The 12,139-nt window shown below is 40.9% G+C and overlaps 1 protein-coding gene across 1 annotated transcript; it reads left to right on the forward strand.

The window, feature by feature from the left end:
* The first annotated feature begins 8,890 nt into the window (after positions 1-8,890).
* Positions 8,891-11,872, forward strand: LOC121441044 (116 kDa U5 small nuclear ribonucleoprotein component-like). Its single transcript, XM_041642183.1, is given in 4 exon segments — positions 8,891-9,282; positions 9,285-9,494; positions 9,497-10,572; positions 10,575-11,872. Coding segments are annotated over 4 exon segments (2,901 nt in total). The 5' UTR covers positions 8,891-8,921; the 3' UTR covers positions 11,829-11,872.
* Positions 11,873-12,139: the final 267 nt, after the last annotated feature.

Consider the following 12,139-nt stretch of genomic DNA (forward strand, 5'->3'; position numbering starts at 1 on the left):
TCCATTTTATTCTAATCTTCAGAAAAACGTTTTTCTGAGTCTTTTTTTTTTTTACTTTTTTACTAATTAAATTTGTTCTTGGATGTTTCATCTTAGGTATAGAATGCGCACTGATTACTATTATCCCCTACACTGTTTTAATTCTCTCCCATTTCTGTCTACTGTCCTCTTCACTTACAAAACAATTTCTCAGATTCCTGTTTGCTTTGTTTTGTCATCCACTAAGTTTAACCCACATGACTGTGACTATGGTCTTGGAGCTCTCCATTGAAGGCTGGTTAACTCACTCGTGTGTACACAGCTAATGTCTTGCTCCCTGACATTCCATGAATAACCGATATTACCACAATGTAGTGATTAGAAAGAAAATGTTCTCCCCTTAGGCTTAGAATTTGACCACTTGGTCCAAAGTTTGTGGCACTTTTTGTGGAGGTTTAGGAAGCATGTCTTTGTTATATGTCATTGTGGATGGATTTAGAGAGTTTAAAGACTTGGGCCACATCTAATCTGTTCTCTCTGTTTCATGTTTACAGTTCAAGAAGTGAGCTATTGGCATACAGTTTCTGATGCCATGCCTGCTACTTGATGTCACACTTTCCTGGCATGGTAGAGTCTTACCCTCTGGAGCTATGACTTCAAATAAACTACTTTATAAATTGCCTTGTTCATGGTGCTCTATAACATAACTGAAAAAAAGTAATATATCTAATGGGCTAGAGCCCCATGAGTTCTTTTGTACATGAATGGCAGTTGCCAAGCTCAGTTTTGTGAAGGCCCAATGTACGTAGCCACAGTTGCTATAAGTTTCATAGCTGAAAAACAGAATTCAACAACCTTTCTTACTATATTCTAGCTCTTACACCCTTTCATCCCATCTTCTACAGTGTTCCTTGAATCTTAGAAGTGTTGAAGTTGGGTCTTAAACTGACACATATTCTCTGTATCCTAGGCAGCCATTAGTCTGCATTTATCTCTATATTAAAAATCCTTTGAATGGGCTTGAATAGTTTTCCATTTCTTGTATATGGGAAGTATTTGTTATAGAGGATGATCTCTCTTCCTTATTATTCATTCTACCTTTTTGTTCTCAGAAGTAAGCATATACCCTAATATATTCTATAACTTCTTTTAGAGCTTGAGTTTGAGTCTCTATAAAGTGGTTTGTATTTGCATATAATGTCAACAAATGCTGGCATGGATAAGGAAAAAGGGTACTCTTACATACTGTTGGGAGATTGTGAACTAATACAACAACTTTGTAATTCAGTCTGGAGATTTCTTAATAAGCTATAAACAGAACTGATATATGACTCATCTGTTCAACTCCTGGGCATGTAGCAAAAACATTTTATATCCTACTACAGAGAGGCTTGTACATATCTGTTTATTGCTACCATATTTATAATATCTAGGACATGGAATCAACTTAGATGTCCATTTACAGAAAAATGTAATAAGCACAAAGGAATTTCTTCAGCTGCAAAGAAAATGAAAACATGGAATGTGCAAGTATATAGGTGGAACTGGAAAAGGAGGTAATTCAGGCTCAGAAAGACTAATATCACACATTTCCTTCCATTTTCAGCTTTTAGCTTCAAAACATTTTGTGTATTTAGTTCACATTATAAGTGAAATTCAGGAAACTGGAAAGAGATATTTGGGGAGAAGGACACATTAAAGGGAAGATGATAGTAGATTATAGGTAAACAAAAACAGAGAGGTAGAATGCTGGCAGTAGAATGGATGAAGCAGGGAGGTTGTGGGAATATATGAAAAATGAGATGGAGTGGAAAGGACTAACCCAGATGAAAGGTGTATGTAAACTCACATGAAATCCTATTATCTCACAACCCATCTAAAAAATTACTGAGGATAGTAGAATGCATATTCTATAAAAGAAGAGGAGAAATACTGTGAATTAAAAGATTAAGTGTGGATAGGAATTGATATGGGAAGCCTTCTGTATATGTGTTGATTTTATTGGCTAATGAATAAAGAAGCTGCTTTTGGACGACGGCTTAACAGAATATAGCCAGACTGGAAAAGATATACAGAGAGAGTAGGTGGGGTCAGTGAGAAGCCATGTAGATGCAAGCTGCCACCTGAAACCCTGCTGGTAGGCTATGAACCTTGTGGTAAAATATAAAATAATAAAAATGGGTTAATTTAAGATGTAAGAGTTAGCCAGAAATACACTTAAGCTCTTGGCCAAACAGTACTGCAAATAATATAGTTCCTTTGTGATTATTTCTGGAACTGAACAAGTGGTCTCTACCTATAAGGAATAAAGACAATGGTGGGGATTTAATTAAGGATGCATGACAAATTCTATGAAAACCCACTAATTAGTAAGCAAATTTTAAAATAAAATTAGAGTTTGAACAGAATTTCCCTTTATTGGTGGATGCTGCTGCTCCCAAAAGATATGGGTTATTAAAGTAAAAAAATTAGTCCAAAGCACGGGTTACTTCTCTGGATAACTGGTTAAGGAGGCCCCAGAGAACTCTAAAACTGGCTATTGTCATTGTCCTTGGTTATACATCATATCTATAAGACCATTAAGACCATGTTACTGAAGATAACATAATTTGGCTAAATGACATAAAGAAACAAATCACACTAACTAGAAAACATTCTCTATGTAGCAGTGGCACAACTGTTATGGAGTAACTAACTGCTTTATGATATTATTCCAGTCCTACTTCACAGGAGGAAATTTCAGGCCTGGTTTTATAATCCTAGTTAATAACAGATGGCTAGGGTAAACATACACTAAAGTGTAGAAAGCTACTAATGTTTTTCTCAATGTTGGTTTTTGACAAATTGTCATCAATATTTGTACTCATAGACATGGACTGCTCTCAGATTTGATCAGAGAAGTTTCATTTTGCAGTAGAGAACAGTCAATGAAGGGATACATGAGTGGCCAAAGTGTTGAAAATAAGAGAGTGAGTATTCAGCTCAAAATGAGATATCTTATCAACATTTACCTACAAAATCATAGGAAATATTGTGTAAAAGGAGTTAGAAAGAATACAAGAAACTTCAGGTAGGCGCCCTCAAACCCAAAACCATCCAGCGGCCTATCCAAACTACTAGCTGACCCCAAGACCGCCTATCCTGCTGCAACCTTGGTGGAACTCTGAAACACAACTTACTCCAATACTGAGGGGACTTAAGAGGTGAGTGAACAGCCATGCAGCAGGACACCCAACTCCCTAGGGTTTTCTAGCCAGCCAGCAGGGAGTTTCCTATGGCTAGGTTACCCTAAACCCCAAACCCATTCACTGAACCCCAAAGCTACTAGCCACAGCCTGCCTAAGAGCTGAAAGCTTGCTATAATATTGAGGGGACCAAGGACTTGATACAACACTGAGGGGATTAAGAGAGAGAACAATGAGAACAAACCAGGAGAGAAGACCAAGAGAGCAGGCTTATAGAGACCTCAGAGGCTTTCCGACAGGCATTGGCAGTACAGAGTCGACCAAGAAAAACTCCCAAACACTCAGACAGTCACTGCAAGGCTTGGATCAAGATACAAAGACACTGCCAGTCTCATCTGAAAGAACAGATGGGTAGGCAAGAATTTCTCCAAAAACCTAAGAAGCCACATGGTAACACCAGAACCCAGTGGTCATACAACAGAAAAACTCGATCATCTTAACCCAGTGAAAGAAAGTGACTTTAAATGTAACTTTATGAAAATGATGGAGAACTTTAAAAAGGAAATAAAAACCTCCCTTAAAGAAATGAAGGAAAAGACAAACAAAAATTGGAAGAAATTAATAAATCCCTCAGAGAAACCCAAGAAAAACAAGAAAAAATAATCAAACAAATGAAGCAAACAGTTCAAGACTTGAAGACTGAAACAGGGGTGATAAAAAACACACAAACTGAGGGAATTCTGGATATGGAAAATCTGGGCAAATGAACAGGAATGACAGAAACAAGTATAACCAACAGAATGTAAGAGATAGAAAAAAGAATCTCAGGTGTTTAAGATATGGTGTGGGAGATCCATCTGTCTATCTGTTGCTTTTATTGGTTAATAAATAAAGAAACTGGCTTGGCCTATAGTATGTGAGGAGGAAGGTAGAGTTAGGGAGAAGTCATGGAGCCACTGCCAGAGTCAGACATGCTGAAACTTTGCTGGTAAGCCACTGCCACATGGTGATGCACAGATTAATAGAAATTGGTTAAATTAATATGTAATAGTTAGCCAATTAGAAGCTAGAGCTAAGGGGCCAAGCAATGATTTAATTAACACAAGGAGATCAAGTGGATTCAAATTGGAAAGGAAGAAGTCAAACTTTTGTTACATGCAGATGATATGATAGTGTACATAAGTGACCCAAAAAACTCTACCAGATAACACCTACAGATGATAAATACCTTCAGCGATGTGGCAGGATACAAGATCAACTAAAAAAAATCAGTAGCCCTCCTATACACAAACAATAAAAATGCTGAGAGGAAAATCAGAGAAACATCACCTTTCACAATAGCCACAAATAACATATCTTAGGGTAACACTAACCAAAGAAGTGAAAGAGATGTTTGACAAGAACTTTAAGTCTGTGAAGAAAGAAACTGAAGAAGATACCAGGAAATGGAAAGATCTTCCATGCTCTTGAATGGGTAGAATCAACATAGTAAAATTGGCAATCCTACCAAAAGCAATCAATGATAACAATGATATCCCCATCAAAATCCCAACCCAATTCTTCAAAGACCTTGAAAGAACAATAATCAACTTCATATAGAAAAGCAAAAAGAAAAAAAACCCAAAACGTAAAATAGCCAAAACAATTCTGTACAATTTAGGAACTTCCAGAGGCATCACCATCCCTGACATTAGGCTCTATTATAGAGCTACAGTATTGAAAACAGTCTGGTATTGGCATTAAAAAGAGAACCAATGGAACTTAATAAAAAATCTAGATATCAATCCACATATCTACGAACACCTGATTTTTGACAAAGAAGCGAAAATTATATATAGAAAAACTTCAATAAATGGTGCTGGAATAATTGGATGTCAACATGTAGAAGAATGAAAATAGATCCATATCTACCTCCATGCACAAAACTCAAATTCAAATGGACTGAAGATCTCAATACAAATCTGACAACACTGAACCTGATAGAAGAGAAAACAGGAAGTAGTCTTCAATGCATGGGCACAGGAGACCACCTCCTAAATTAAACCCCAGTAGCACAAACACTAACAGCAACAATAAATAAACGGGACATCCTGAAACTGAGAAGCTTCTGTAAAGCAAAGGACACAGTCAATAAACAAAAAGGCAGCCTACTGAATGAGAATAGATCTTCACCGACCCCACTTCAGACAAAGGACTGATCTCCAAAATATATAAAGAACTCAAAAAATTAGTCATTAAAATTTTTAAATAACCCAATTAAAAATGGGGTACTGAACTAAACAGAATTCTCAACAGAAGAGTCTCAAATGGCCAAAAGATACTTAAGGAAATGTTCAAAATCTTTAGCCATCAGGGAAGTTCAAATCAAAACAACTCTGAGATACCATCTTACTCCTTCAGAATGGTGAAGATCAAAAACAGAGGCTGAGAGCCACATTGGAGCACTGGACTGGGCTCCCAAAGTCCAGCTGAGAGTAGAAGGTATGAGAATATGAGCAAAGAGGTCAAGACCGTGATGGTTTCACCCACTGAAACAGTTTACCTGAGCTAATAGGAGCTCACCAGCTCCAGCCAGACTGGGAAGGAACAAGCATAGGACCAAACTAATCCCTCTGAATGTGTTTGACAGTTGAATTACAGGGGCAGCCTGAGGGACCACTGGCCCTGGCACTGGGATTTATCCCTACTGCATGTACTGGCTTTTTGGGATCTTTTTCTCTTTGGATGTATACCTTGCTCAGCCTAGATATAGAAGGAAAGACCTTGGACCTTCCACAAAGCAATGTGCCTTACCCTCTCTGAGGATGGGGTGGGAGTGTGCTGGGTAGGTGTGTGGAGGAATGGGAGGAGAGGAAGGGGTGTGGTGTTGGACTGGTATTTTTTAAAAATCTAATAAATAAATTTTAAAAAAGAATACAAGAACCAGCAAATGGGGAAGAGAGCTGTGGAATGCTGTCTTCTGGATGCTGCATGGCTGTTACACTCATGAACTCACAGCAGCTGTCGTTACCTGTGCAAGATCACACCACCTAAAATTTTAGCATAGATTCAGGATATGCTCTTCAGGCCCTACCCTTTACTGAGGAGCTGTAGACAGTTAATTGTTGTGGTATGTCTGATCACACTATGTGAAGATGTCTCTGTTTTATTTCTCCTGCCTGACTGGCTTAATAAAAACTGAATAGCCAAAAGCTAGCAAGGAGAGGATAGGCGAGACTTAAAGGGAGCTAGAGGAACTAGGGAGAAAATCTGAGAGGCAGTGATTCACCAGTCAGACACAGAACAAGTCAGATACAAGGTACTGAGAAGAGATAATGAGCCATGTGGTAGAAGGTAGATTAATATAAATTGGTTAAATTAAGAGGTAGTTGGGAACAAGCATAACTAAGGCCAAGCTTTTATTCTTAATAATAAGTCTCTGTGTCATTATTCAGGAGCTTACTGTGGGACAATGGTCTATACCCTGTCAATTGTATTTTAATAAAATGCTGATTGGCCAGTAGCCAGGCAGGAAATATAGGCAGGGAGACCATGCAGGAAGTAGAGGTAGGGCAAGGAGAATTCTGGGAAGAGGGAAGTTTTAGTCTGCAGTTGTCACCCAGACACAGAGAAAGCCAGACACAGAGCAAGAAAAATGTGACTGACTCACTGAAAAAGATACCAAGCCACGTGGCTAACACAGGCAAGAATTATGGGCTAATATAAGTTATAAGAGTTAATAAGAAGCCTGAATTAATAGGCCAATCAGTTTATAATTATTATAGAACTCTTTGTGTTTCTTTGGGACTGAATGCCTGCAGGACCAGACAGGACAGAGACCACGGTCAATAGATGTGAGACCTGGTGGGAAAGAAATCTGAGTCAACAGGAGCTGATAGTCCAAGAAAAGTCCAACTACAGTTGATAGCTGCATGGAGAGGGAAAGTCACTGGTAGGTTCTCCCATGCCTCAGTGATGGTCCCACACATATTGGTACTATTAAATACACTAACTGTATTTAATCAGTCATCTAAAAAATAAAAGAGATGAAGTTCAGAAAAGAATATATTTGAGAGAAAGTTTGAAAAGAAATGTGTTGAATGAAATGAGAAGTTGGAGAAAATATATTTTTATTGTATACATATATGAAATTAAAAATAAAGATTAATCATAAATCCTTAAAAGCAGAAATAAGAAAATTCCCCTGAGTGTTTGAAACTTATCTGAGACTAAATTTCTTCTCAAAATACTAAAGTTTTCTGTAATTATCAAAAAAAAAAAGAAAACGAAAATGTCTACAATCACAGTGGAAGTTTTAATGTTAGAATTTTCAAAATGTGGCTATCAGTAGAGAAGAGCTTTCTTATTTGCAACAATAAGAACATGTATTATTACAGTTTTATAATCTTCGTTGTAGGTATTGTTGCCTGAAGAAAAGAAACACAGGAAGGATTTTTTTAACAGGGTATTCATCTCATTTTCCAAAAAGATATCAAGATACATTTCTATCACTGAGGTTACCCTTTAAAGTGTGTGTTTACTTGATTTCCATTATACAATATTCTCTGCACTTAATAGAAATGGTTGTTCTAACTTACATTTAAAATAAGGAATCAACTTTACAACACCATATAGCACTTATTCATTCTTTTTCCCATGGGCATCAAATTTTGACACAGTGTCTAGAAAACAAACTGCATTTATTAAGTCATAATTTGATTTTATATTTTAGCTAATCAGAAATATTCACTGTGTATTAGTAACTTTGATCTTTGAAATGTGATTACGATAAAAGCATTATTCTGGGCATTATTGACATAAATATGTTATTTCAGATAAATCATTAAAGTATTGAAAATAGCCTGCAGATTTGACTGGTTTTTACTAGCTTTATTCTGTAAAAAATTAAAATAAAATTAGTTGTTGACATTTAAAAAATGCTGACCTGAGGCTAGACTTCTAGTTAAAGTCAAAAGAAGACACAGGCAAATCCCAAGAAACCATTGTAGAGCTATGTGAAATTGGCAATATGACCCCAAAATTGGAAATCTACTAACTCTGAAAAATGACTAAAGACATATGATAACTTGAGTGGTATTTATGCTTTAAAAACTGATGAACTGAAGCTAAGACCGATGTGAGTCTGTAACACTCTTGATCATATATTACAGTTTGGATCTGAAGCGTTCCTCCAAAATGCTCATGTTTAGAAAGCTTGGTTCCCAGGTGTTGTCAGTGCTTTAGAAGGTTCTGGAAACTTTAATGATCAGGGCTTAGTTGCTAGTTGGAGGAAGCATATCACTGGAGAGCATTGCTTTGCTTTCTTTTTCTTCCCTCTCTTCCACTCTCTTAGCTCTCCTGTCCTGTGTCTCTTTCTTTATTTTACCAAAGTTGCCCCCTTTGCTATCCCATTCCCTTCTTGCCACTACAGACCCAGATCAATGGAGCTAAAATACAATGAACTACAATTTGTAAAACTTTAAACCAAAAGAAATCTTTCCTGCATTAAGTTGATTGCTTCCAGTATTTTGTCATAGTAATGGAAAGCCCGACTAATACACCTTTGCTGCCCCAGTGAATGCTCCCACTGTTCTCAGTTCAAAATAGATTTGCTTAGTCTAAACTTACAGGTTCTGCCCATGACAAGTGTGCTGTCAAAAGTGGTGATCAACTTACTGTTAAGATTGGCATGAGGGCGCCAGCATAGTCATGGCGTGTTGCAGAAACGCGGACTCAGGCTTCGGACCAGGAGCGCTCTGCTGAGCAGGAGGCGGCATCATGGATACTGACTTGTATGATGAATTTGGGAATTATATTGGACCAGAGCTTGATTCTGATGAAGATGATGATGAACTGGGAAGAGAGACAAAAGATCTTGATGAGATGGATGATGAGGAGGACGAGGATGACGTGGGAGAGCACGATGATGACCACCCTGGGATGGAGGTGGTGCTGTACGAGGACAAGAAGTACTACCCCACCGCTGAGGAGGTATATGGCCCTGAGGTGGAGACCATAGTTCAGGAGGAAAACACCCAGCCTCTCACAGAGCCCATTATAAAGCCAGTGAAAACCAAGAAGTTCACTCTGATGGAGCAGACGTTACCTGTCACTGTGTATGAGATGGATTTCTTAGCAGATCAGAGCTCATCTGAAACGTGACCCTTTGCGGCCATCTCCACCATTGCAAGATGTGCTTTTTAGATTGTTTAATAGAGCAGATGCATCCAGAAATCAGAAAGCGCTATGACCAAGATCTGTGCTACACGGACATCCTCTTCACAGAGCAAGAGAGAGGTGTTGACATCAAGAGCACTCCTGTGACGATGGTGCTGCCGGATACCAAGGGAAATTTTATCTCTTCGACATCATGGACACACCAGGACATGTGAATTTTTCTGATGAGGTCACAGCTGGCTTACGAATCTCGGATGGAGTGGTCCTTTTCATTGATGTGGCTGAGGGGGTGATGCTGAATACAGAGCGTCTGATCAAGCACGCAGTGCAGGAGAGGTTAACAGTCACCGTGTGCTTCAACAAAATCGACCGGCTGATCTTGGAGCTGAAACTGCCCCCAACAGATGCTTATTACAAACTTCGGCACATTGTGGATGAGATCAATGGATTAATAAGCATGTATTCCACCAACGAGAACCTGATCCTTTCCCCGCTCCTGGGCAATGTCTGCTTCTCCAGCTCCCAGTACAGCATCTGCTTCACACTGGGCTCTTTTGTCAAGATCTATGCTGACACCTTTGGTGACATTAATTACCAGGAATTTGCTAAAAGACTCTGGGGTGACATCTACTTCGATCCCAAATCGAGAAAGTTCACAAAAAAGGCTCCAACCAGCAGCTCCCAAAGGAGCTTTGTGGAGTTTATCTTGGAGCCCCTTTATAAGATCCTTGCACAGGTGGTGGGTGATGTGGACACCAGCCTGCCAAGGACCCTGGACGAACTTGGCATCCACCTGACCAAGGAGGAGCTAAAGCTGATCCGCCCTCTGCTCAGGCTAGTCTGCAAAAAGTTCTTTGGTGAGTTCACAGGCTTTGTGGACATGTGTGTGCAGCACATTCCATCTCCAAAGGTGGGCGCCAAACCCAAGATTGAGCACACCTACACTGGCATCGTGGACTCCGACCTTGGCGAGGCCATGAGTGACTGTGACCCAGATGGTCCCCTGATGTGCCACACCACTAAGATGTACAGCACAGACGAAGGAGTTCAGTTTCATGCCTTTGGTCGGATGCTAAGTGGCACCATCCATGCTGGGAAGCCTGTGAAGGTACTGGGGGAGAACTACACTCTGGAAGATGAGGAAGATTCCCAGATCTGTGCCGTGGGCCGCATTTGGATCTCTGTCGCCAGGTACTACATTGTGGTCAATTGTGTTCCTGCTGGCAACTGGGTTCTGATTGAAGGTGTCGATCAGCTCAGCCGATTGTGAAGACAGCGACCATAACTGAATCCCGAGGCAATGAGGAGGCTCAGATCTTCCTGCCCTTGAAATTCAATACCACATCTGTTATCAAGATTGCCGTGGAGCCAGTTAACCCCTCAGAGCTGCCCAAAATGTTTGACGGCCTGCGGAAGGTCAACAAGAGCTATCCATCGTTCACCACCAAGGTGAAAGAGTCTGGCGAGCATGTGATCCTGGGCACTAGGAAGCTCTATCTGGACTGTGTGATGCACAACCTGCGGAAGATGTACTCAGAGATTGACATCAAGGTGGCTCACCCAGTTGTGACGTTCTGTGAGACAGTGGTAGAAACATCCTCCCTCAAATGCTTTGCTGAAACACCCAATAAAAAGAACAAGATCACCATGATTGCAGAGCCTCTTGAGAAGGGCCTGGCTGAGGACATTGAGAACGAAGTGGTCCAGACCACCTGGAACAGAAAGAAGCTGGGCGAGTCCTTCCAAACAAAGTATGACTGGGATCTGCTGGATGCCCGTTCCATCTGGGCCTTTGGTCCGGATGCTACAGGACCAAACATTCTAGTGGACGACACATTGCCCTCTGAGGTAGACAAGGCACTTCTGGGCTCAGTGAAGGACAGCATCGTTCAAGGTTTCCAGTGGGGAATCCGGGAGGGACCTCTCTGTGATGAATTGATTCGAAATGTCAAGTTTAAGATCCTGGATGCAGTGCTTGCCCAGGAACCCCTCCATAGCGGTGGAGGCCAGATCGTCCCCACAGCTAGGAGGGTGGTTTACTCTGCCTTCCTCATGGCCACTCCCCGTCTGATGGAGCCTTACTACTTTGTAGAGGTCCAGGCCCCTGCAGACTGTGTGTCTGCTGTTTACACAGTCCTGGCCAGGTGCAGGGGGCACGTGACCCAGGATGCACCCATTTCAGGCTCCCCTCTCTACACCATCAAAGCTTTCATCCCAGCTATCGACTCTTTTGGCTGTGAGACTGACCTCTGCACTCATACCCAAGGCCAGGCCTTTTCCCTGTCATTCTTCCACCATTGGCAGATTGTACCTGGTGATCCTCTGGACAAGCGCATTGTCATCTGCCCATTGGAGCCACAGCCAGCTCCTCACCTGGCCCGGGAGTTCATGATCAAAACCCTGCTTAGGAAGGGCCTGAATGAAGATGTGAGCATCAGTAAGTTCTTCGATGGTCCTATGTTGCTGGAGCTTGCCAAACAGGACGTTGTGCTCAATTATCCCATGTGAGTGCCGGACCAGCAGCTCCTGCTCCCCACAGTGCCTGCAGCTCTGGACTCAAGCTGAGACCTGTAGAACTGGGCCTTCATGCCATGAGCATCTGGGAACTGCTAGAGGACCCTCTGAATAACCCAGAAACCTCCGCTCCAGTGTCCCAGTGAGAACCGGGTATCCTTCTGTGGCCTCTGGCTCCATTCCCAAGGAACAGAGAGGTGCTTGGGCCCAGGGAAGAAGAACGAGAACAGGATGACAGTGTTTAACCCCAAGGGGCCTGTCTTCAGGATTTACATGGAATTTTATTTCTTACAAGTTCAACCTTA

Source organism: Microtus oregoni, unplaced genomic scaffold (genome assembly GCF_018167655.1).
Source record: "Microtus oregoni isolate MIOR12 unplaced genomic scaffold, Mior012 000073F_000, whole genome shotgun sequence".
Taxonomy (NCBI): Eukaryota; Metazoa; Chordata; class Mammalia; order Rodentia; family Cricetidae; genus Microtus; species Microtus oregoni.